The sequence below is a fragment of the Cnephaeus nilssonii genome, assembly GCF_951640355.1.
Source record: "Cnephaeus nilssonii genome assembly, chromosome: 6".
Lineage (NCBI taxonomy): Eukaryota > Metazoa > Chordata > Mammalia > Chiroptera > Vespertilionidae > Cnephaeus > Cnephaeus nilssonii.
Window position 1 is genome coordinate 29963753 of NC_137077.1, and position 26918 is coordinate 29990670.

General features: G+C 38.3%; 1 protein-coding gene across 1 annotated transcript; it reads right to left on the minus strand.

Moving 5' to 3' along the window:
* Nucleotides 1-625: 625 nt before the first annotated feature.
* On the minus strand, nucleotides 626-26900 carry RECQL (RecQ like helicase). The gene is made up of 15 exons (XM_079774628.1): nucleotides 26827-26900; nucleotides 24194-24241; nucleotides 15386-15583; nucleotides 13915-14094; nucleotides 11908-12014; nucleotides 10519-10717; nucleotides 7881-8047; nucleotides 7057-7138; nucleotides 5926-6074; nucleotides 5717-5834; nucleotides 4866-5004; nucleotides 3050-3141; nucleotides 2054-2273; nucleotides 1341-1470; nucleotides 626-785 (listed from the first exon to the last, which is right to left on the minus strand). The coding sequence occupies exons 2-15, from the start codon at nucleotides 24207-24209 to the stop codon at nucleotides 633-635; spliced, it is 1950 nt and encodes a 649-aa protein (XP_079630754.1). The 5' UTR covers nucleotides 24210-24241; nucleotides 26827-26900; the 3' UTR covers nucleotides 626-632.
* Between the last annotated feature and the right edge of the window lie 18 nt (nucleotides 26901-26918).

Sequence of the window (26918 nt, forward strand, 5' to 3'; positions counted from 1 at the left end):
AAGTTACTCATTTATGTGCTTTAAACATAGACACGTTCACTTGTGATTTAGTTTTGGAGCTAGGTTGGTCTACAAAGGGCCATTCTTTATGAAATGTCAAATTAGGGCCATGGTTTCAAGCTTAGTTTTATTTTACTTAAATAGAGACATAGCCGCCTTACTTACTAATATTAGTGTTGACACTTTATTACTCTTTTTATGTGGATTCTACATGTGTTATAACCTGAGGGTATTCACTTTTTGTGATGAGCCTTTATAAAATTCTCAGTACAATAACACTGCTGTCAAAAGATAGTTATGTCAAAAAAAAATTACAAGGCATAAAGAGCTTAAGATAGGTAAGGTATGTGAACTTATTCTCTTAAGTATTTTATTTTTAAAGGGTTTTACATTAAAAATTTATTTTCCCCTCCTTTCACACTGTAAATGTATGCAGTTCATGCTCTTAAATTTTCAAAAGTTCTCAAATTCTCAAGTTTTCAATACTTTAGAGAGAAGTTCTTAAAATATAGCTTCATGTATATAAAGTATTAATGAAAGTGTCTTAAAATTTAAGCTTCTTGTTAACTACAAAAATAATGGTGTATGCATGCATAAAACTTCTTTTCTTGGAAAATTTAGAAACATTCATCTCATGCATCATCAATTTTTCTTTTCTTAGCCACTGTATTCTTAGAATCAGATTGCTGAAGTATGTTTGCAGATTTCTTCTGGAAGTTGCCCGAATTTTTCCCTTCCTTCTTTTTATCAGATCCTTCAGAATGACAAGTTTGAGATGATTCAGTCTACAAAACAATGACAAACACTGGTAAAAATTCAGTTATCTCATGAGATTCATAATCTCAATAGTCCTTCTATATCAGTTAGCTCTTGAAGTGTCCAGTAGTCTGGTTTTTTATCTTCAAATTTCTACTCAAACATGAGTACCATCTTGAATAGAAGGGTCTATGCCATCAGAGAAACCATAAAGAACACCTAACGTGTCCTTAGACACAATTGTATATGGCATGCTTTTGCAGGCTTGATAGTACTTAGTTTATAACTGCCTTCCAACCTCTGCCACAGAGGCAGACTTCACAACCAACCCTGACCACCTGAGAGCAAGCAGGGTGTACCACAAAATTAGACATTGAAATGGAGTCTTCACATTTCAGAGGTTAGAAATTCCTCTATATTAAAAAGCTAGTCTAAATTCTCCCACGTAATAATGTCTTCCATACCCAGATTCTAAGAACACTGACTTACCTCTTATGTTCAACTGGACCTAGGAGAGTACTAATTAAAGAAAAGCATCCATAGGCTTTAATGTATTTTTTAAATATTTGAAAATAGTCAGTTACCCTGAAATAGGTCTGCGTGGACTTCTTTACTTGCATAGTAATAACATGTGCCTCGTTGTTCAGAAGATTAGCTTTAGGTCCTATTTTCAAATAGGAAATGGTAGCGTAAGCTGTAAAACTGTAGTCTTCTCTGTAGAAGATAAAGACCGCCAATCAGAGGTTTTGAGAAGTCACAGGAAACAAATAAAAAAAACCATATGTGCAATAATTCTAAGTCATATATTTATATGAAACAATGAGAATTACACTATAAAAATACAATTTATCTTTATAGAAAGTATTTTCATTTTGTGCTTTGACACTAGTCAATTATAGTTGGAGTTTAAGTACATTTTGTATAGTGTTTTAACATTCACATGAAACAACCACAAAACCATTTGTTTTGAGGCAATTAAAAAATGAGAAATAATCATAAAGACGCATTTTGTTTTGTGGAAGAAAATATTTTCCCATTTTTGATTCTTGTGATTGAATAAGTCATCATTCTTATGGTACTGGTTTCGGGGCACATGCCCTGGTTACAGCCTCAATCCCTAGTAGGGGGCCTGCAGGAGGCAGCCGATCAATTATTCTGTCTCATCATTCATGTTTCTATCTCTCCCTCTTCCTCTGTGAAATCAATAAAAACATTTAAGAATAAATAAAACCGTGTACTGTTTAAAAAAAAATTATAAAAGAGAACATGAAAAGACAAGAAGTGGGTTGGTATATACTTAAGATACTGCTGTAGAAGAAAGTGCGCAATAATCTTCTCCAGGTCTTCACGAGGAAGTGTGGGAGGAACAACACCTGCTACTCTTAATTTTGCTGCTCCCTTTCCCATCCAAGAATCAATCAGTTTCAGTGGAGTGAGCTTTTCATTCATTTCCTCTGCCTGCTGCAGGATTTTGATTAGATCTCTGCAGTAGGCTGTTACATTCTTTCTTTCAAATGCTATAATGAAAGAGACATGGTTACAGACAATTGGGATTTAGAAATTAGGGCAAAGATAGTCTATCCTAAGTGGTTAAACTGGTTTCAAAACAAGTTATCATTGTGAGCCACCCTACACATTGGTTTATTAATGTGTTCTGAATTAAAACTAGGCTATTCCCCAAGTCTGGCACTAAACTAAGTTGTAAGTTCTTTAAAACACTGGCATTTACAGTGGTGTAAAGAAAATAACCTGTATCAGAAGGCTTTGGGGTATGCTCTGGAACCAAAGAGTGTTTGCCAGACATGATGAAATAAAGTTAAAATACAATTCTAAAACTATTTTCCTAATCAGTTACTATCAAGTATTAGAGATTATCATGAGATTAGCCTTTTCTTATATAAATAGCATTTCTATTCAGACAACTTATTTCCTTCATTTCTTAAAAATTTCACATGCCTTCAGTAATAGCAACCTAAAATATATACACACAATATTTGCTTTTGTTTCAAAACCATGTTGTTACTTTTGAATCTGGCAAATTCTATTCACACCTTGTTTAATCTTTTAAATCTATTTTTAGATCAAATACTGCCCTCATGTATTCCTACCCATCTATAATAATAAAAGTGTAATATGCTAATTAGAACAGATGACCTTCCGGACGAAGCTGGGGCTGCAAGGGCCGAGGCAGCCGCCATGGCTGTGAGGGCCAAGCCCCTTGCACAAATTTTGTGCATTGGAACTCTAGAATATGTATATTAGCCTATAAAGGTTTAAAAAACAATGAACTCACAAATGTCTTTACAGCAGTTATCACACATTTTGTTGCATGCTTCTGAGTTCCATACTTCATCAAAATGTTGAGCTATCAATACACGGCGACATCTGCCAACACATTTAGAGATACAAATTAAGTGATCTAATAATGTTTTAAGGATCCCTATTTCAAAATACAGGATTAAATCTTGTACTAGTAGCCCTGCACATGAATCCAGGCGCCAGTAACTCTCTGCTGCCGTCCTGTAGCTCTCCCCCCGCTGCCCCACCCTCCTTAGCGCCCCACAACCCTCATAGCTTGCTGCCCTGCCACCTCCTGTAGCTCTCTGCCGCTCACTTGTTTGTAGTTTTGATATCCCACCCTCCTGCAGATCCGTGATATGGTCATTACTCGGTTGGTTGTTACGCCTCACAGTATAATGGATAATTAGCATATTCCTCTCTTACTATATAGGATAAGTTTCCTATTGCTGCCATATCATTACCACAAATTCAATGCCTTAAAACAATGTATTTATTATGTTACATTTCTATAGGTTGGAAGTCTGACGTGGGTCTTGCTGGGTTAAAATCAAGGTGTAAGCAGGGCTGTGTTTCTTCTGGAGGTGCTAGAGGACAGAATCTGTTTTTTTGCCTTTTCCAGTTTCTAAAGACTGCCTGCATTCCTTGGCTTGTGGCCTCCTTTCCTTCATCTTAAAGTCAAGCACACTGGGTTGAGTCTTCACATCACATCACTCTGACCCTTTCCCCTCTCTGCCTCCTTCCAAGTTTAAGGACCTTTGTGATTATACTGGGCCCACCCAAATAATCCAAGTTAATCTCCCTATTTTAAGATCAGCTGATTAGCAACCCTAATTCCATTTGTAACCTTAATTCCCTTTGGCCATGTAAGGTAATATACTCACAGGTTGCTGGGATTTGGATGTAGATATCTGTGGGACTTTGCCCACCACATATAATTTTTTCCACACATACTTGATAAACATAGCTTTCAAGAAGTTGCCTGAGATTCATTTTGAGATTCAAAATTTTACTATTAAAAAATCTTCCTGATAGCAGTTTCTTGTACTTTATAGTATCCATTTGAGTCTAAACCCCAAAATATGCTTCATGGGGATCTACTGGACATCTAAGAAAAATGTTCTTTTTCTCACTTCTTTAACTAGATTATTGTAGCATCTATAGGAAAGAAATACCATTTTCTGTCACTGTCTGGTTACTGCTTATATAAAAATTTTGAGTCATTTTTATATGATGGGTAATAGGAGTACAAAGATGACTAAGACAGAAAAGCCATCAGAGAGCTATATGGTCTTATTAAATCTACCCTAATTAGATTTAAACTTATTTCTTAAGGAGAAACTGGACCCTGCTCTCAATTATTTCATCAATCCATCAGCTGGTAGGATGGTTGGTGCTCAACTCTCAAAACTCCTCTTTTACACCTGTACATAATTATTGAAGCGTACAGCTATACACCAGTGCAGCGGGGAGGGGCTGGGGGAAAGGCTTGAACTCACTATCTCAATCAGACTCTTCAGTAAAACAGAGTTTTGGAGAATTATCTCAGAGAGAGAGAGAGAGAGAGAGAGAGAGAGAGAGAGAGAGAGAGAGAGAGAGAGAGAGAGAGAGAATATCTTTTCTTGGATTAAGGCAGATCTTGAAGGTTCATGTACTTGTTCTTATACTTCATACACCTGCTTTTACATGTTTGCACTTGATGTTTTACCAATGTACTTACTGACTTTTCTAAATACTCAAAGGAACATCATATACTTTCACGTTGTATTTGTCTTTAACTGACAAAAGTTATGAAAAGACATGTGGCTTACTTGCTTATGTTTTGACAGTATGACACCATCTCATAAAGCTTTTGTTGCCCCACATTTTCCATCACCACCATTGAACTGATTCTGAATATGTCACCAAAGCCATAATACAAAATGCAGTCTGCTTTCGTGTCATCTCTACCTGTAGTAGGAAAGATCTTGGGATTGCATAATTACTTTAAAAATTCAAAGCAAGCAAAAACAATACATGCAAAATCAGCAGGTTATGCTTCACTGTCTAAGTATAAAACATCTATAAATTTCAGACAAAAAAGAAAGTTAATTTGTAACAAATTCCCTCAAATTTTTTTTAAATGACTAGAAGACTTATTAACATTCAGCTTTATTAATTTAAAAATGTGTCCAGCTCTGGCTGGGTGGCTCAGTAGGCTGGAACATCGCCCTGTACCCCAAAAGGTTGTGGGTTCAATCCCTGGCCTAGTGCATACAAGAGGCAACCCATCTATGTTTCTCACATCAATGTTTCTCTCCCCCTTCTTCTCTCTCTAAAATCAATGAAAATGTACCCTTGGGTGAGAATTAAAAAATAATGTGTCCATAAGTAATCCAGATACTTAAGTTACAGAGTTGAAACCACTAATTAAAAACTCAGGAGGCAAAGATGGATATCAAATTATCTTAGCAAACAGAAGAAACAATTCATAACACTTTAATAGAACATACACAAGTAAAATTTCTCCATAGGCAAATAAGTATAAAACTGTGAAAAAGACCTGTTATTCTAAAAGCAGTAGCCAATAGAGATTAAAAATACAGAATTATTAAACATCACTTATAGTGTGTTTTCTGAAAAAGCTTTTTAAAAATGACTTCTGGATTTGAGTTATACATACCTGCACGTCCACTCTCTTGGTAATAATTTTCCATAGATTTACTCATTGAATGATGAATAACAAATCTCACATCTGGCTTATCAATTCCCATACCAAATGCAACCGTTGCCACTACTACCTAAAATGTTTTAACATTTCATATGTTAATTAAGTCAAGCGAAAATACTCTTAAAGGTGAATTAGGTTTCTATTGAAGATATATACCTAACCTGAATTTCATTGGCTGACCACCTTCTGTGAACCGTGGTCTTATCTTCTGGTTCCATGTTGGCATGGTATGCACCTGCACGAATTCCCAATTTCTGTAAACTAGCTGTAACTTGCTCAGAGTCCTTCTGAGAAAAGCAATAAATGATTCCTGTAGTAAAATATGTCCAATTGTTAGATTTATAAATATAGCATATTCCTGGAAGAGAATTTTTAACACTCAAGATAGTGATTAATACAGGGGACAATAATTTATGAAAAATTTCAAGGCCCTGACACATATTGATTTTTTGGTACAATTCACGATTTGATCACGAGCAGACATGAGCCCTGAGCCACAGGTGTTGGATCTCATTGCCCCTTTCCTCTCTCCAACTTTATTTCCCACTACAGAGTGTTTCAAAAACTGATGCCTCACAGCTCCATAAGAGGTTAGCAAGAGTTCTGTGAAAAAAGTTCCAGGTGCAAATGTGTTTGGGGAGCAATGCATTGAACTAAGTTTGTAGGGCTGGTTAAAACAGATACACCCCGTGACTCTCAGGAGAGAAAATAGCTATTTGCAGCCTTTTTCAAACTTATTTGACCCTGGAACTCCCTTTACCTGGGGTACCCATTCCTACTTCCTGAAAATCTATAGAGCAGTTTTGAAATGCCGCTTTTATATCTTTGCTTCAGTAAAACTTGCCTGTTCATTAATCCTGAAACACAGTTATACATATTCTGAACTCCATCTATACTTAACTCATTCAATATGTTCTTTTTATTTCTTTAATATGTCCTTTACTATAAGGGACTACATTTTACATCCCTTTAGATCATCAGTGGTTACTTCTATCTAATACACAGTGGATACTTACTGAATACGTGCTATTGAAAATTAACATTATGACATTAGGTCCATTCCTTAAAACAATTAAGTGTAAATAAGCAAAAATAAATCAGACAGTTAGCAAATACCACATATAGTTTCTAAGATGGCCAAGCAAATTAATTTTACCATAACATGTTCAAGCATCTTCTGCCATGCATTACCATAATATTTTTGGTGCTAATCATTTATCAGTATATCAGTGTAATATTATTACTTTTTGAAAATTCTCTCTGTCTACAAAGTTGGTTTGTTATTTTATTACCTGATTGCCCTTTGTATCTCCCATTAATGACCTTTACAATATCCTCAATAAAATCTTCAGTGTTTGAAGGCTTTTGACGAACCTAAAAAAAGCTAACTTATTAAAAAGTAACTTAATGAGTACCATCCAAGTAGTCACTTACTGACATCTTTCAAGGTGTGATTCTTTCATGAACACTGTGTTTTTTCCTATTATTCTTTCACTTATTCTTTCACTCACCCCATCAACCTCACCCCACCACCTCCTCCTAACCTCTTCTTCATCCTTATTTTTTAATTTCCCAGAGATGAGGCACAGAAGCAGTGAATAACTTATAAAGATGGAGACTTTATTTTCTGGTGCTACTTTTATAAAAACACCATGGAATAACTATTCAATGAAAACTCAGAAAAATATTGTCTATTCTTAAAAGAATTAAAAAAGAAAGAAAAAACAATTGTTAGGTTATTTAACTTTCAAAGTTACATATCAAATATAATCTAAATAGGGGGATTAGCAAATCTTGAATGGCATACTAACTTTGTATTATTTCATAATTAATTTTAATAGGATGTCATTAGGATCCTTGGTGTCAATCTATGCTTTTTCCACCCTTACACAAGAAAAAAATGTACATAAATTTAACAAGGCAGCATCTTCTACTTAAACTAACAAAGAATATGCAGCACAAGAGATATCAGAAGAAGGCATTAATTAATGAATCTTATAATTACCCCCTGATTTTAAAAGCTTTTTAAACATAGTTAACTGTTACTCAGGTAAATACTGGTAAGCATAATGAAAAGGTACCCTCTCTGCCACAACCCTTCACAGAAGTTACGTACCTCATAATAAAGATTTGGCCGATTAAAAGAAGCTGTAAAAGTAAAACACTTCTCAACACACAGTATTTTTTGAGCGTCCTTCAAAACATGACTGGTTGCAGTAGCTGTCAGCCCAATCAGTGCTGTGTTCGGGAACTGGCGCTTTAAGATACCAAGAGCCTTATAATCTGGAAAAAAGAAAATACAAAGAGGCCCTTTTTCTGTCCTTTAAGGAATAGAGTAAATTAAACCTCTTAACAGGATGGAGATAATCAAGGATTGCTGTAATTTGATTTCCATAGCTAGCTATCTCAGTAAATCTGCAGTTGCAGCCTAGTCTCTTTGAATAGGCGGGCTTTCTTATACTTTTAGTTGATTCTTTGAAAACACGGTTCTTGGTCACGGGTGGAACTCTCTGTTGAAGAGAGGAAATACCTAACATTTCTAGTAAGCTATGCACTGGTCCACACCTGGTGAGCAGGGGATTTAAGAGGCAGTGGGAGTAGCCACAGTATTTGAGTCTATTACAACTGACAAGAGATAAAAGAGGCCATCAGCCTAAAGCCTTCTATCACCAGAAGCATCCACGAGTGGCAAGTTCAGACCAGAAAAAGCTTGGTGAGGGCACTGCTTTTTATAGAACCATTCTGGGCTCATACTTGTCATACACATCTACATCGCTAGATAAGTTGTCCTTAAATACGTAAATTATTTGGAAAGAAGTGAAAAAGAAATTGCTAAATGCTAAGGTAGAGGACTATGAAACTACAGAGGAGGAAGTAACCATTTGAGAAGTTGTGAAGGCTTCCAGGAGCTAACATTGAACTGGGTCTTGAAGAATGAGCAGAGTTCCTAGGAAGGGAGGAGGAAGACATCAGGCAGAGGAAATAGCACACACACTGCAGACACACTGGCATGAAATTACTCGAGAAGTTGCGGTAACAGCAAGCAGTTCAGTGGGGCTAAATCACAGGGTGATGTGATGCTTGGATCTATTGCCAAGGCCAGTAAGTAGGGAACTATATTCCTCTATGGTTGTGAGTTAGAACTGAAAGCTTTCCCTCTAAAACCATGAACAAGGCAAGGATGCCCACTTCCTCCACTTTTATTCAACACTAGAAGCCCAATGCATGAAATTCATGCAAGAGTAGGCCTTCCTTCCCCTGGCTGCCAGCACCGGCTTCTCTCTGGCACCTGGGACCCAGGCTTCCCTCACAGCCCCGGCTTCGTTCAGAAGGACGTCCAGTCTAATTAGCATATTATGCTTTTATTATTATAGATAGTACTGGAAGTCCTAGCCAGAGCAATTAGGCAAGAAAAAGAAATAAAAGGCATCCAAATTAGAACACAAATAGAAATATATACTATACTCATGGATCAGATAACTAATATTGTCAAAATGTCAATAGTACCGTAAGAGAGCTACAAAGTCAATTCAATCCCTTATCAAAATACCAAGGGCATTTTCCACAATACTTAGAACAAATAATCCTAAAATTTATTTGGAACAACAAAAGAACCTCAGTAGCGAAAGCAATCTTGAAAAAGAAGAACAAAGTTGGAAGTATCACACTTCTGAATTTCAAACTACACTACCAAGCTATAATAAAACAGTATTTTACAATTTACTCAGTGGAGTAGTCTGGTTAAGATAGCAGGGCTCTTAGTAGAAAGGACAGTATATATACTGCCTGAAGCATTTAAATCAAATTTTTAAAAAATACCTGTGCTTCCAATATTTCTGAAGGTAGAGAATTATCTTCAGGCTATGAGTCTACTATCCTTAGGGAAGTAGAAGAAAAGGTGAAGACAGATAAAAACCAAAGGGAACACTAATATTTAAGGAGGTGGCAAAGGAAGAAGAATGAAGGAGGTAAGAATGGAAAAGAACAAAATAAAAAAAGTTACATATTAACCAAAAGAAAACAAAGTGGCAAGGTGAGAGGTGAACAGTATTAAATGCTATTGCAGTTAAATGGGAAGAGGAATAAAGATGAGATCACTGGATTTAGCCAGTGGGAAGTAGGGTCACTGGTGACCTCTGAGTAGGGTGGAGAAGAAGGAAGTGTGATTCAATAAACTCAGGAACCCAGGGGTCCATGTGAGTGTGAAAGTAGGTTCAAAAGGAAAAGAGGTTGAAATCACAAAGCAGGATATTTTAATTTAAGATTTTTTTACATAGAACAAGTCTGAATAATCTGCTTCAGGCTATGACTGTAGGATTAGGTTGCAGGAGTAAAGAAAAGGGTTATTAAAATATCCCTGGAACTTTACCACTGAGGAGTCAGTTGAATGTAGGTCCTGAAGTGGAAGCTAACGACTCAGAATGACAACTAAAGACAACTTTGAAGCAGATGCAAATTCCTCAATAGATGTGAAGAAGAACCTAGAGGTCAGTAAATCTTTATGGCTAAAGGTAGAACAGTATTTTTGCTAACAGACATATGTTTTAAAGGACAAAGACAATTAAGCTAAACGCTACCTTAGAGGGAGTAAAGAGAAAGATTTTGCCTCTTAACTCTCCTTATATTAAGGCAAAAGAAAAGGAGTAATAACTACCCAAGAGGATAATTTTAATGGAAGCAGGAATTTTCCATCATGTAAACCTGAGTAAGAAAATAGTCCCCAGTATCAAGTTTTCCAGCTACCACATACATACCGGGTCTGAAATCATGACCCCAGTGACTACAGCAGTGAACTTCATCCACAGCTATTCGGGTAAATCTCCTTGCTTCATAGGCTTTCTCTAGTCTTGACATAAACATTTTGCTTTTTGCAATTTTCTCTGGAGTCACATAAATTAGCTTTAGCTTGGAGTTTTTATTTACCATTTCAGCATGAACCCATTTCACATGCTCCTATTGAAAGGAAAAACAGACATGATAGTAGAACTAAGCTAGCAGACTGCAATACTAAGTGGTAAAAGATGTTCATTACTCAAAAGCAATAGCCTGGGGCTGTTTAACAGCAGATATTTAGTTCATTAAAATGGAAACCATGTCCCAGTACTAAACTTCATGGCAGCTGTGTAAATAGAATTTTAGCTATTTACTTACACCCAAACTGTTGATAAAAGCATAATCTCATTTGACAAAAAAAGAATAAGAAATGAATGTCAAGATACTCAAATAAGCATTTGTTCTATGATAGCATAATTCTAATTTGTTTGTAATAACTATGATTACAAAGGTGTGTTTTGTATTAATCTTATCAGACATTTGTAACACTGCATATCTCTGTGAACATAATTTATTCTTGATTACCTACTTTAATGATGCTGTCAAATCTACTAATAATCTCTTTATTTAGGTTTTATAAAGTATCTTATTCATTGAATTAAAATTTTATAATGTGAAATATATATTTATATGCTATATATAACAATAATAAATCTTAAGAGGTAAGTTATTAGGTTCTTAGTGCTTTGTTACTATTTTATATAATATTTTGCCCAGTAGATGTCATAATTTCCCTTCTCATTTGATTAGGACTCAAAGAAGTGTAAAGAAACAATGCTGAATGTGATAGACAGAGAAAGTCAAAACTGCTTTCATCATCCCAGAAAGCAGTGTGTTAACTCCTTGAGAGAGTCCTAATTTTGTTAAGAAATAGACAAAGTGTATTAAACATTTCAACTGGTCCTAAAAGTCCCAGAAATCTTAGGGGAGCAAACATAAAGCTATCTCCTCAGAAATGGGCCGATGCAAAAATAAAATACTAGAACTTCTGGCAGAATAAGTGTAAATGAGTGAGCATGATTATGTTCCAATAAAACTCTACTTATGGACACTAAAAACTAAATTTCATATAATTTTCACACTTCACAAAATGTATTATTTTTCTCTTAACCATTTAAAAATATAAAAATCTATCTTAACTCATAAACCATACAAAATAGGCAATGGGCTAGAAATGGCCCATTCGCAGTAGTTTACAACTCCTGATATAAATAGTAATCAGTTTTAATTTTATAAGCAACTCAATTGTAGTTAAGGCCCCTACTTCAGTGAAGAGTTAAAACACAATAAACAAATAATACAGACCATACCTTAGAACTAGAAGCATTTAACATGGTAGCTGAAATTTCTAATTGTTTTAAAACCATTAATTGGTCTTCCATAAGAGAAATCAATGGGCAAATCACAAGTGTAAAACCTGAAAAAGAAAAATCTACTTTCAGTTTTATACCACCACCAGAACAAGTTTCAACGAGTCACCTTCTTTACCATAACTTGTGGGCACTACCCATTAATTCAGACTAATTTTCAATGCAACTTTAGCAGTATACTATCTATTTCTTACCCTCATTAATATAGGAGAAAGATACGAATAAATGATCCTAAGCCAAATAAGCAAATTTAAGATTAAGCAGAAATCTCTTCCCTTATTCAGTCCTACAAACATAAGGATAGTTATTATCATTTTGAATTTTTAATTCACTATCATTTTTAACAATCAGTATTGGAAACCACAATAAAATGATACAAATCAAGTCAAATACTATCCAGTTACATCAGGGAAAAGTTATTCCAAAGCTGCCTACCTCTCCATAAAAACTATAGCAATCTATAGAATTGAAAATGTTTCATGGGTATTCATCCACTTACTGCACCAGATTAATTTATTCTGAATAGAAATCAGTGAACAGTGTATTGACTAAATGAAGTTCTGGCAATACATCGTTTCTCTTATAACTGAAAGTGTTGACAGCTATAAGAGCTATCCTACATTGTTAAAAGCATATGACCTCATGTTCCTATAGTTTGTTCCTTAAAATAACCGCAGAAAGAGGGTAGTCCCATGTAACTATTTTTTTGAATACTTAAAAATATATTAAGAGAGCCCTGGCCAGTGTGGCTCAGTTTGTTGAGCATCATGCAGAGCACCAAAAGGTCCCTGGTTCGATTCTCCATCAGGGCAAATGCCCAAGTTGTGGGTTTGGTCCTGGTCAGGGTGCGCAGGGGAGGCAACCAATCAATGTTTCTCTCTCTCTTTCTCTCCTTTCCTTTCTCTAAAATCAATAAAAATACATTTTAAAGTATATACTGTGTGTACACACACACACACACACACACACACACACACACACACTGAGTGGCCAGATTATTATGATCTCTGAACGCATAATAATCTGGCCACTCAGTGTATATCTTACATAATAAAAAGGTAATATTTAAATTACCATCACTCCGCTACGCCCATGATTGGGCCAGCGGGTGACACAGGGGGCGGGACTCGGGGTGGCTGGGGTGGTGATTGGGCCGGCAGGACGCTGAGCTCGCGTTGCCAGCGGGCCGAGCCGGCGTTTTGGAGGTTTGGAGGCGGCGGGCGGTGGGCGGGCGGCGCGGCTCCCCGGGGAGGAGTCTGGCGGCAGTTGGGCCACAGGAGCACGTGGCTGCGGCCCCAGCCTTCCTGGGCGGGAGGCAAAGGCAAGACCCTGGCCTGGGCTCTGGCCGCAGGAGGACCACGCCCCCGCCCCGCCTCGCCCTAGGGGCCCAGGGACTCCGGAGCTGCCGACCAGCGGACAGACAGCTTACACGTGCATGATTAAATCATGCACTGGGCTTCTAGTCCTATATAATAAAAGGCTAATATGCAAATTTGTCCCCTTGACCAGGAGTTTGACCAGCAGGCAGGCCAGCCAACCGCCCATGTCCCCTCCCCCTGGCCAGGCTGGCCAGACCCCACGCATGCACGAATTCATGCACCGGGCCTCTAATATATATATATATTAGAGGCCCGGTGCATGAATTATATATATATGTGTGTGTGTGTGTGTGTGTGTGTGTGTGTGTGTGTGTGTATACACACACACACACACACACACACATATATATATGTATACACACACACACACACACACACACACAGAGTGGCCAGATTATTAAGCATTCAGAGATCATAATAATCTGGCCACTCAGTGTATATATATGTGTGTGTGTGTATATATATATATATATATATATATGTGTGTGTGTGTGTGTGTTTGTGTGTGTATATATATAAAGAGAAATAACATTTCTTCAATTTAAAATCACTCTTTATTAATACATACCATCTGAACATAATGCTGGTAACTGGTAGCATAAGCTCTTTCCACCTCCTGTAGGCATAACAAGAAATATATCCTTTCCAGACATTGTTACATTAATAGTTTCAAGCTGAAGCATTCTGAACTTCTCCAGTTTAAAGACATTTTGCAGAACATCTTTAACTTTACCAGACCATGGAAAATCTAGAAAGAGAAAAATAAGCTAAATATATTAGATTGTTTAGGACTATAATGAGACACATGTGCATGGCTGCTTTTATAAGAACAGGATCAGGTAAATATATATAAGATTTTTAATACTATGGACAATTTAACTTTCATAAGAACAATTTTGAGATTAGTGTAAGTCACAAAACTAAAGCAAAAGCAAATTTAATGATATATTGTAAGAAATAGTACCTCAGAAAAAAAGCTAGTGTATCAGGATAAAATCAAAGCATATGCCAGTTGAGAATTAACACAAAAGAAGATACTTGAAAAACCATCTGAAAGGCAACCAAGGAATTCAAAGTATCATAAAAAACTCAAATATCATGAACAAAGTTAACAATTATCTGGAATTTTTGGTGTAAATATCTTGTTTACAAGTGAATCACTAAAAAACAAGGCCCACAAAAGCACTGCAATTCCTTCCCAAGTTATAGTATTCTTTTTATTATTTTTTTTGGTTGTTCACCAATGGTTTATTTTTCAATTACAGTTGACATTCAATATTATATTAGTTTCAGGTGTACAGTACAGGGTGAGACATTTATATAACTTACAAAATGATCCCCCATAAGTCTAGTAACCACTTGGCACCATACAGTTATTACAATATCATTGATTATATTCTCTATGCTGTGTTTTATACTCACATGACTATTTTGTAACTGCCAATTTGTACTACTTAATTTCTTCACCTTTTTCACCCATTCTCCCAACCCCTGTCCTATCTGACAACCCTCTGTTCTCTGCATTTATAAGTCTATTTCTGTCTTATTTTAATTTTTAGATTCCACATATAAGTGAAATCATGTAGTATTTGACTTTCTCTGTCTCTCACTGTAATTAGTGATACACATGATGCTTTGAAGGAACTTAAATCAAAAAAGGTTTGTTCAGCAGAGCAGGGAAATGAACTAGACTTCGGCAGAAAGTTTGAACTTTTTTCTTAACTGTTTAATTTTGTCTAGTGAAAATTTAGAAAATTTAGTTAAAATAAATATCTCACTTTTCCAAGCATTGATTCATGTTGTTAACATTAATGTTGTTAACCATATTTGGAAAAAAGTAATAGTCTGAATAATAAAAGCTTAATTTTAAAAGAGTACAGAACATGGGTAAAGAATGGTCTGCCTCTAAGCTTCCTTTGCCACGTAAGGAATGGCCAGTTTTACCTCTACACTTACTGGAAAGTACTGACCCTGGTACAATGATTTGACTCCAGTTTAAAGAAAGAAGAAAAAAACTAGCAAATAAAAAAAGAATAAACCTTCTTTATTCCAAGAGGCAGGTGAAGAATCACATTCATTGCTTCCCCCAGCATCAGAATCCTCCAAACACTGCTTTATTCTGTTTGTTAGGATGTTTTTTTTATGAGTAAGCTCTTGTTGCCTCTCCAGAAGTTCCTGAATTTGAATGTCTACTGCATGTAGCTCGTTGTTTACCGAATCCAATTCCTCAGTTAGAGCTATGAGGGAGGGAAAAAGATACGATGACGAGACAGTCAATTACAATTTTAAGTTTCCCTAATAATTTTTTAATATTCCTCACCATTGAAATCAGAGACAAGCTTATAAATTCTGCAGTGTGGTTAAGAACATTGTTTTGGAGTCACACAGACCCAACTTACTAGTAAATCTCAGGTCCTCCTCTTACCTGCTGAGGTACTTAACTAAGCCTCAATTTCCCCATCTGTAAAATGGCGATAATACCTAGGTTTCATAGCACTATTGTACAGAATTAAGTGAGATAACATATTGACGGTTCATGACACAGTACCTGGTACAAGTTAAGCATTTACAAATGATATCTATTTTAATTATGTTGTAGGGCAGTGGCCCAACAATCTCCTAAATCAAGCGATCCAACTATGAAGCAAACGCAAGCTATTGAAAAGTAGTCCCCTTACTTCTTAGCTATTATTTCACAAAAAAACATTCACATTAAGGCTCATATAGTGGCATGATAAGGAATCATTAATTATAAACAAGATGATGTAACAAGTGAAAAAAGGAATCATGTACTATAGCATTACAACTTCATCATTAATTTATAAAGAAGCCTTAATGTATGATTCTAATCAGACAAAGTCAAAGTGAGATTTCTTTTGATACCCTATCAATGGAAACTGTAAAAAATTTAAAGATGTTGGTGTGTCCAAAACATCTGCCTGCATTATTCAGTGTTCATTTTTAATGCCTTTTCATGAGATAAAGTCTTATGGTTATGATTTAAAATAGGATGTTGTGGTGACTTTGTATTGTACCAACTGCCAGAATTCCCTTCCCTGTAGGATTCTGGGTTAGGATTGGCCACAAGTGAACTCTGCATGAAATCTGGAGGGTGGAAAAAAGAGCAGGCAGATTCACATTCAGGTGGTTGGCATAAGGTCAAATGCTGTTGCAGCTCACTCATGTCGTCATGGATCTTCTGCCTCACCTTGTTGGTATGGGGCAGAAGCCAGTTCCTCCAGCCCCTGAAGAATCTCCCCGGGGCAGTAGCTTGGCCCACAGCTTCTCTGAGTCCTTGACCAACTTCATGTGCAACTTCCCGTAGCAAGTACACCAGATCTTTGGCAAGGCACCACCATCCATGAAGTCAGATCCTTGTCGGCAGTGACACACCAACATGATTCCCAGTGAGAAACAGGAGGGTTCCACATAGTCCTTGTGGGTTTCAGCTGATCCTCACCCACCCACACTTCACATCCATCTTCCCATCCCTAATGCTGGCACTACTGACTTCAGGTCTAGCAGTGGACTGCTTAACCAGCTCCAATGATTATACAGGAACTAGTCCCTATAACAAATCCCTTATATATGATTGAAACCTAGCCAACACCCAGTGCTATTCCAGATGAACAGAAACTTAAGGGTGGGTTCTCTGAATTGCTTCTGGGCCACCATTAAATCTGATTAGATTTAAAGATATTGATGTCCTTTGTTTGAAGTGATAAAAGGGGCAATGGTATCCATGGCATGCAGTAGACAAAGTTATTTAAATTCTAATCTATAGACACCAGTATAATTAAGTATCACACTTATACTGGTGTCTTACTTAAGACTTAGCTGGCCAAGTGTTTCCTGACACAGAACATTTTGGTGAAAATAATGGGAATGACTGGTTGCTTTGAAGTATGCTGGAGAACTTGGGTAGAAAAATGCAGGGCCTCAAAGTTGCTACAATGTCAAGATTACTGAATACTAACCCTAAGTCTAAATCCTGCAGATAGCTGCAATATAGTGTAAATTGAATTCCCAACTTTGCAGGGACTTGTATTAAAGTTAAGGAAAAAGTGTCACTGCAACTGGGATGGGAACATCTGGGCAGATTCCAATGAAACAGGGGACCTTGAGCACTAAATCTGCCAAGTCTCCTTTGCCCTTCCCTTTCTGAAGCAGCTTTCTCCTGCCTGAATGTCTATAATGGTCTTTCCTCCTGAGGTGGTTGTTTTGCAAAGGATTGATCATCTCCCTAAGGATCTCCCTCCACCACCTCTTAGTGCTTCCAGACCCAGGAAGCCCTAGAGGATGAGGTTTAAAAGTGCAACCCATGAGAAGACACAAAACACACCAGAGTTGCATTTGCCAATATATATCAACAGAAACCTAGGGAATAAATATGGGAAGAGATTCTAAGGGTATTAAATCAGGGTGGATGGGAAATAATATTAAATAAAGGTTAACTTATTAGTATGGACTCAGTAAGGAATTCTGGATTTAGTGTGCTAAAATAGTGCCCAGGAGTAGCTCTAATAATTTACTTAGTTGGTAGCCAGAAACTGGGCCCCAGAGATGAATATAAGAAAGTTGGATGGAACAACACAAGTGTAAATTCTAATGAAGTTGAAGGGCCAGAACTTCCTGGGTATACTATACAGGAGGGGATCCAGAGGCTTGGGGAGATGGGAGTGCTAGAGTGGATTATCAGGTAAATTGATCATCCACTCTCTTGCTGTACCCCCAACAGGATCCAGAGGATACTCCCTTCACCAAGGTCATGAGAAATACATCATGAGGGAAGCCTCAGCATCCCTGAAGAGCTCTGGAGTGGCTGTTCTCTAAGTCAGGAATGACAGTGGGAAGTACTGCCTTTAAACTAGACAACATAATCAATGAGAATGATGGATTCTAAGATACAGGGACTAAATGGTGGCAATTCATGACCAAAGAAAAGATAGATGCGGTGGCCATAATAGGCAACAGAGCAGCAGTAATCTGAATAATCTGACTCTCAGAGGTCTTTGGCATTGGCTAGTTGATCATGATGTTGCTGAGATGGAAACAGCTGATTAGATTTGTATAGGTAGAATACAAAGCCCTGATTCTGGTAAACATAAGTCTGATTTATGATTTAAATCATCACAACAGAGTCGCCATCCTTCATCCAATTTCCAGAAATGAGCCAATTTATAGACCCAGAGTCCCTTGAATAAAGTGGAGGTTGGGGCCCTTTGAGGAAGGACTCTACTACACAGCTAAAAATTTATGTAGTAAATCTTTCCACTAGTCTCCTCCAGAGAAACTTATCAGGGCAATTGTGTATTGGGAAAAGGAAAATAACTTCTCAGAAATTATTGAACATTGGCAGTAAGAAATAAGAACTGTAATACCTGTAAGACTTTCTTCCTTATTTTGATCCTATATAATAAAAGGCTAATATGCAAATAGACCAAACAGCGGAACAACCAAACAACCAGTTGCTATGATGTGCACTGACCACAAGGGGGCGTGCACGGAACATAGCAGGCGTCAGCCATGGTGGGATGGTGGAGCAGGTGAGCAGGGGTGCCAGACCAAGGCGAGGCACCAGTCCCTGTCATCGGGGCAAACCTCTGGTGGATACTGAAAATTCTTTGCTCCCGCGTGCTGCGGTTCTGCCCGGCGCTTGCACCCTGCTCTCACCTGCAGCCAGCGCCAGAGCTGCTGCTCATACCCGCTGCCGGTGCCCAGCTCCGGTCCCAAATCGGTTGGCGCCGTCAGCAGGTGCAAGTGGTGGCTACCAGCCCCAATTGCCCCTGAAGGCTTCACCTCCACCTGCTCCAGAGGGGTGACAGGGGCAGCAGCCACCACTCGCACCCGCTGCTGGCACCGGCCCCAATCACTCCACGCCTTCAGCAGGTGTAAGCGGGGCCAGCGCCATCAGCGCATGGGAGCGGCGGCAGGCGCGGGGGATTGCTGGCAGACAGGGGACTGGGGGCCGTGGCAGGCGGGGGCGCGGAGGATGGGCCAAGACCCGCTCCTTTGCCCAACGCAGCCTCACAATCCACAGTTCCTTTCAAGGTGCACAAATTCATGCACTGGGCCCCTAGTATTTGTATATAAACCAAGTTTGGGGTTTTTGTTCTTGTTTGTGGGTTTTTTTGTTTTTGTTTTTGTCCCTTCTCCTATTCCTCTAACATCAAAAAGAAAAAAAGTGTCAATAGTAGCTACCTTCATATCTCAGGATTTAGGTTAGAAAATTATCAAGGAGGATGTGATTCATCAAAAAGAGGAATAAGCATCATCAAAAGATAAGTAGAATTTGTGCCCTCTTCTGTAGAGATCAGTTTGTATCTGGTTGTGTACAGGATAGTTGGTGACACATTAAGCAGAAGCATCATTCTGCTACTTCCTTTATTTGAATATTAAATATAATTAAATTAAAAGAGAAGTCTATGGATACCCGGTAGGCAATAGGTGAAGTCTGGTGGCTTTGTACTGTGATAACTTAGCTAAGCTAGGACTACATTTCCCCAAATTCTTTCCCTGCATAGTTCTAGCTTAGGGCACAGAGAACTCTGCCAAAGCTTTGGAAGGTGGAAGTGATGCAGTGGCCATTTTTGCCATATTTAAGAAGGTCACTGGCAAGATCAGGGCTGGTGGCCTCATTGGCATAGGACAGCATCTGTGCCCACAACTCCAGCTGCTGATAGATATCCTGGGGAAAACAGCAGGGCTTGCAGCTCCTCCAGGTCCTACTGGTTCATCTTCTTCAGCTTCTCTGAAGCCTCAGCCAGTTGCATGCAACTTCATGTGAAGTACACCAGCTCTCTGACATGCCTTCTGCATCATCCAAATTGGAAGATTTGAAGCAATGAGACACTAATACAGATTCTAGTAAGAAACAGAAGATCATCTTCATAGGTAGCAGTTTATTTTTGCCCATCACATCTTCTTTTCCTGACTGCTGATTCTGCCAACTTCAGGCCCAGTGCCAGACACACAGGAAACATATATAAAGCAAGAACCTAACACTTCCTATAATCACATATATCACTATAATTCCTATAATCCCTTTATCACTCACTCAGAGTAGCTCTGCTTCTCTGATCAAACCCTACCTGACAGAGATGTTAATGTCAATCCATGGTACAAAGTCATATCGTATCTCTGACAAAATCATGATTGCCTAAAAATATTAAAAGGCACAGCTAGTTGTAGTAAGTCGGGGTATTTTAATTTTTTTTGTCCGAAATTATATCATCTCCAATGCTGGCATATACAAGACTTTACTATATAAAATGTGATTGAAAAGTCAAGTGTATGATTTTAATCAATAATGAAGAGGGATTACAAGTACACAGGGCTTATTACAGCAACTGTATCTCAAGAGCTCACTGAACTGAGTGGGGATCGCACTGCAGTGTTTCTAGGCTCACAGCTGATGCAGGGGAGGTGCCATTCCTCAGAAACAACTCATTTTCTAACAATATCGCAAACTAAAGTTAACACTGAAAGGAAAGTGACTTACCACCACGGAAGCCATCAGATCCAAAGTAACAAACTACCTGAAGGCAATCTCAAAGAGCCAGTTCAAATATAGTTCAACAAATGGATAGAATAGAAGAGTTCGATTTCTTTGAAAGGGGTACAACATTATGAAAGCAGTTATTTGAAATAAGCATCTCTACTTAAATAAAATTTATCTATTTCATTGTTCAGTTATTTTAAAGTCATACTCCACTGATAAAGCTGAAGTGTGAAGTAAAATAACATATGCAATCCAAAAATGATCATGCTGAACTGAGCTGAGGTTCAGTGACATCTCTTAAACCCTCATTTTAATCTCTAAGTAAAGACTGCTTGGGTTAGCATTTAACGTAACTTAAATTTTGACCATTTATTATTAACCCTTAGAGTATGAGAAGGAGGCATGAGTCAAAGCCAAAACCTTTGGCCTTACTTTTTCATGTTTATCCTATCTAATAAAGAGGGAATATGCTAATTGACCCTCACGCCATTGCAAAGATGGCGGCGCCCACAGCCAATAAGGAGGGAATATGCTAATTGACTGCCCTGCCCTCAAAGATGGCGGCGCCCAGTCCCCTCAGCCCCCCAGCCGCCCAGGGCCGGCCCAAGGCGCAGGCAAACCTCAGATGGCAGCTGCCCAGCCGCCCAGGGCCGCCCGAGGCTTAGGTAACCAGGGCCAGCTGAGGCTTGTGCTGCCAGCAGTGGCAGCAGCAGAGGAGTGATGGGGCATCACCTTCCCCTGATCGCCGGGTCACCTCCTGCCCCTGAGGGCTCCCGGACTGTGAGAGGGGGCAGGCCGGGCTGAGGGAACCCCCCCTCCAGTGCATGAATTTTCATGCACTGGGCCTCTAGTATTTAAATAAATTATAAAGTTGTGTGTGTGTGTGTGTGTGTGTGTGTGTGTGTGTATGTGTGGTGGGGGAGGTGGGAGGGGAAGGGACATGTCTCATATTTAAGAAAGCCACTTCTTTAAAGTTTGAAAAAACTAATCTTGTCACCCTACTGTTAGAACTAGTTTATATACACAACACCCCTGCCACCACCTCTTAACCGAATAAATAGCAAAGTATCACTACAAAGCACAATAGAATCTGGTCAAGTTTACAGGAACAAATAATGAATAGACATATATCAAAATACCAAGCGTATCTGCCTGGAAAAGGTAAAACGGATGTTTTTCTTTTACATTTTAAAGACATTTGAAATAACTCCACTTATAGGAATGTATCTTAAAGAAATAATCAGAGGAGCACACAAAGCTTTCAATTCATAGATGTTCAAGGCACCATGTATTTTTATTTTAAAAATAAAAACAATATAAAAGTTCAACAATAAAATTAATATTATTCATTTAATGTCACTTCAAAACAACAAAATACAGTGCAGGTATTAGAATATTTACAACATAGAATTTATTTAATAATATGTCTATATTCTGTATTTGCATTATGTTTTTCTTAATCACATTACAAAACAATATGTACAAAATGTTTAAAATTTTTAATAATAAATTAAATGTTATAGTATTAATCTCAATGTAAGATTAGAAGTGATTGGTATTTTCCACTTTACAATTTTTAGGTTCCTAGAATTCTATCAAAAAACATATATTTTCCTTGCAACCCCTATGTATTGCTGGTGGGAATATAAAATGGTGCAGCCACTATGGAAAACGGTATGGCAAGTTACTCAAAAAATTCAACTTGTCATCTAGCAATTCCATTTCTGGGTATACACCCAAACAGCTGAAAGCAGGGACTCAGATATTTATACACCAATGTTCATAGCAGCATATTCACTATTAGCCAAAAGGTGCAACAACCCAAATGTCCAGGGACAGACAAATGGATAAAGATGTTATATACATACAATGGAATATTATTCAGCCTTAAAAAATACGTTACAAAATGGATGAACCTCAAAGACATTATGCTAAGTGAAATAATCTAGACACAAAAGGACAAGTATTATATGATTCCACTTAAATGAAGTGCCTAGAATAATCAAATTCCTAGACAAAAAGTTGGATAGTGTTACCAGGGGTTGCAAGAAGGGGAAATCAAGAGCTATTGTTTAATTGGATACAGAGTTTCAGTTTGGGAAGATGAAAAAGTTTGGGAGATGGATATTGGTGATGGGTGCACAACAATGTGAAGGCACTTAATGCCACTAACTTATACACTTAAAAAAGTTAAAATGCACCCTGGCTCAGTGGTTAGAGTGTCAGCCCTCAGACCAAACCCTTGTCGGGTCGCATGTAGGAGGCAACCAATTGATGTGTCTCTCTCACACTGATGTTTCTCTCTCTCTTTCTGCCTCCTCCCTCCCTTCCACTCTCTCTCTGAAAAATCAATTGGAAAAATATCCTCAGGTGAGGATTAAAAAAAAAAAAAAAAAAAAGTTAAAATGATGCCCTGGCTGGCATGGCTCAGTTGGTTGGAGCGTCATCCCATATACCAAAAGGTGATGGGTTCCATTCTAGGTCAGGACACATACACAGGTTGGGGCTTGATCCCCAGTCAGGGCACATGAGGCAATCGATGTTTCTCTCTCTCCCTCTCCCTTCCTATGTCTCTAGACTCAATGAAAATCATATCTTTAGGTGAGAATTACAAAAAAATAGTTAAAATGGTAAATTTTGTAATGTATATTTACCATAATTTTTTAAAATCTGAAAAAAACAAACAAAACAGCCCAGCAGGTGTGGCTCAGCGGTTAAGCATCAACCCATGAACCAGGAGATCACTGTTCGATTCCCAGTCAGGTTGCAGGCTCAATCCCCAGTGGGGAGGTGTGTGCAGGAGGCAGTCAATTAATGTTCTCTCCCATCATTGATGTTTATGTCTCTCCTTTTCCCTTCCTCTCTCTGAAATCAATATTTAAAAACACACACACTTTTATTAATCTAAAAAAACAGCATTTCTAGAATCAGAAATTTCTTAAATTTTTTATTTATTGATTGACTTTAGAAAGAGCGTGGAGGGGAGAAGTGGAGGGGGGGGGAGAGAGAGAGAGTGAGAAAGAGAGAGAGAGAGAGAGAAACAGATTTGTTGTTCCAGTTATTGATGAATTCATTGGTTGTATGTGCCCTGACCAGAGATGAACCCACAACCTTGGCAAATCGGGACAATGCTCTAACTGGCCTGGGTTATAATCAGAATTTTTAAAACAAATATATTTTAAATTTATTGTATTTATTTATTTTTATTAAGACTTTTAGTTAGAGCAGTTTAAAGTTCACAGCAAAGTTGAAGTGAAGGTACAGAGAAAAGCAAGTATTTTTTTCAAAGAACATACAAGTAGAAACAGAACAGAATGAAAAACAAAATGTAATTATTTCCACTAACCTGAAACAGATGCCATTCCAACACTGAATTAGAGATCCAAATTTCTTTCTAAAAGTGAAAGAAAAATAACAGCAACATTTTTTTAAAACAGTACTATTGATTATGCTCAATCAATGATATTCTGACACAACTAAGCACAAAAAAAGTTAGAAAGTAACACTTACATAAGGACCCTTTAAATAAGAACTACATGGTTCTTACACACTAATTTTTATGGAAAATTCTCTATTTTTTGGAGAAGTATCCAAAGTGACATAAACATCCTATATAATAAAAGGCTAATATGCAAATCAACCAACCGGTGGAACGAGTGGTCACTATGACGTGCACTGACCACCAAGGGGCAGATGCTCAATGCAGGAGCTGCCTCCTGGTGGTCAGTTCGCTCCCACTGGGGGAGCGCCACTTAGCCAGAAGCCGCCACTTAGCCAGAAGGCGGGCTCATGGCTGGCAAGCGCAGTGGCGGGAGCCTCTCCTGCCTCTGTGCAGTGATAAGGATGTCCGACTGATGGCTTAGGCCCACTCCCTGCGCAAACTTCGTGCACCAGGCCTCTAGTATAACAAGTACAAGGTAAAACATCAAGAATCACCAGATACAAAGTGATGTAACAAAAAAGAGCAAATATTTGAGATTTAATAGTTATAGTACTAAACCACTGTGTGATTTTAGCAAAATTACACACCCTCTTCCTCTCAGCTTCTTTCCCTACTTGTAAAATTGGGATAGAACCTATCTTATAAATAACAAGTTGGATAAATTCAAATGTCCCAGGTTAAGCAAAATCTATCAACATAAACACCCAAATTAATCGTTTAACCTTTTACTGAATACTTGCTTTAAAGACTTACAATTTAGGCTCAATCTTAAAAAAGAATTTGGCCTTCTATGGTGGGGGTGGGGAGTTCATAAATTTCAGAAGAGAACCTGAAAAGCTCAGAAGTAGGAAAAAACAACAACATGGTTTGTATTAAGGACATCTAAATACCTATGAATGACTAAAACATAAGAAAGAGTACATACAAGCAAGTGGAAGGAGATGCGGCTTGAGAGTAGGGACTTTAGGTTGCCCATAATCCCCACGAACACCTCCCCTAACTCTAATATGGACAATCAACATTTTCTAAAAGTAACTTAGAATGTTCCCCAAAGGTTACTTCAGCATGACTCTACCTTAGCCAGAATGCTGACCTTATGCCCTTCCTAACACAGAATTCTGAAACCACCACTAGGCTGGAAAGATAGGCAGGATCGTCTTTGCCTTGCTGAGATTGGAATATAACCTGATGAAGTAGGAGGGTAAACCAAAGACTTTTAATTCTTTATCTATACAAACATCTCTTGTGGAAATAAAACTCTCCTTCCCTAGAGTGCAAGATTTTCCCGCAGGGCAGGGGTTGAGTCTCTTTCCTTTGTATTCACATAGCCTAGCAAAGTGTCTTGCATATAGTTCAGGCTGAAGTTTGCTGAGATTGAAAGCAGAAACTATCTCTACTCTTAGGAAAGAATATATTCTATAACACCTCCCCCATCCTACCCCACTCCCACACTGTTTTAAATTACTTCTTTGATTATATTGTCAAAAAAAAAACCAACACTCATAAATTCCTTCCCCAAGTGATGTGATTTAATATTAAAAGATGCCTCAATATATTCAGAAATTAATGAGCTACAGCAGGTCTGTCAGTCAGAAGTATAGCTAGGCAATGTTAAAACCACAAACAAACGAAGTCTAGCCTTGAAAACTACCTGAGCATAAAAAAAAAAAAAAAAAAAAAAAAAAAAAAAAAAAAAAAACCAGTGTAGTCACACAAGCAAAGCTTAATTTGGCTTACTTTGTATAACTAACTTAACCTGGGTCATTTCTCATTTAGCCTCTGGAAATGTAAGTGCACCTTAAACAGTTTCCCAAGGCTGATATGGGGTAACCACTAACCAAATTCCCTATCAATTTAAGAAAACGTTAATATTATAACCAATCACTGTGAAGATAAGCAGCCACTACCTTCTCACTATATAAGCTGTTTTAACAACACACCCCTGAGCCTCGTTACATGTTTTGGTTGGAGTGCTCCCTGCTAGCGAACTGTTTGTTAGTCAACAGTAAGCTTTCACTACTTCCATGACTCATCGGTTTCACTTCTTGAGGTTTCTGAATTTTTGACAGCACCCACAGGAAATCTTCTACCGTGTCACACCCAGTCATCGATGCTGGAGGAAATGCCACCGAGGTACCACCGGTTAAATCAGACACACATCCATCCCCCTTTCCCCGCCACCTGCGTTTACAGACAGCAGCAATATAACAATACCCTCCCTTAACGCGCCCCGAACGGTGTTCCCAATAAACCGATGGCTTCCAATCAACAGGCGCTGGTGACCAAGCTCCCTGCATGGAAAAGGCTGGAGACAGCATGATCGCGTCCTCAAGGCCTGAATTCCCCTGGTTTCTCCCCTGCCAATGTGGAAGGGAGTGATCCCCAATAAGACTGGCCTCGCCTTCAGGCAGGAAAAGGAAAAAATTAGCCCTTTCCAAACGTAACCGGAGAAACCGTGCCTGAACCCCGCACCCGGGCCTTCCAGGCCTCCCCAGTCTCCGACCCCAAAGCGCCCCGAACTCAGAACCACTCCTCACCAGCGAAAAGTTCCCGCCACCCGGCTTGCTTTGCACTCCAGCCGGGTACATCCACCCTTCCGGGTCGGTCCGTTCCACCAATGGCGAGTAAG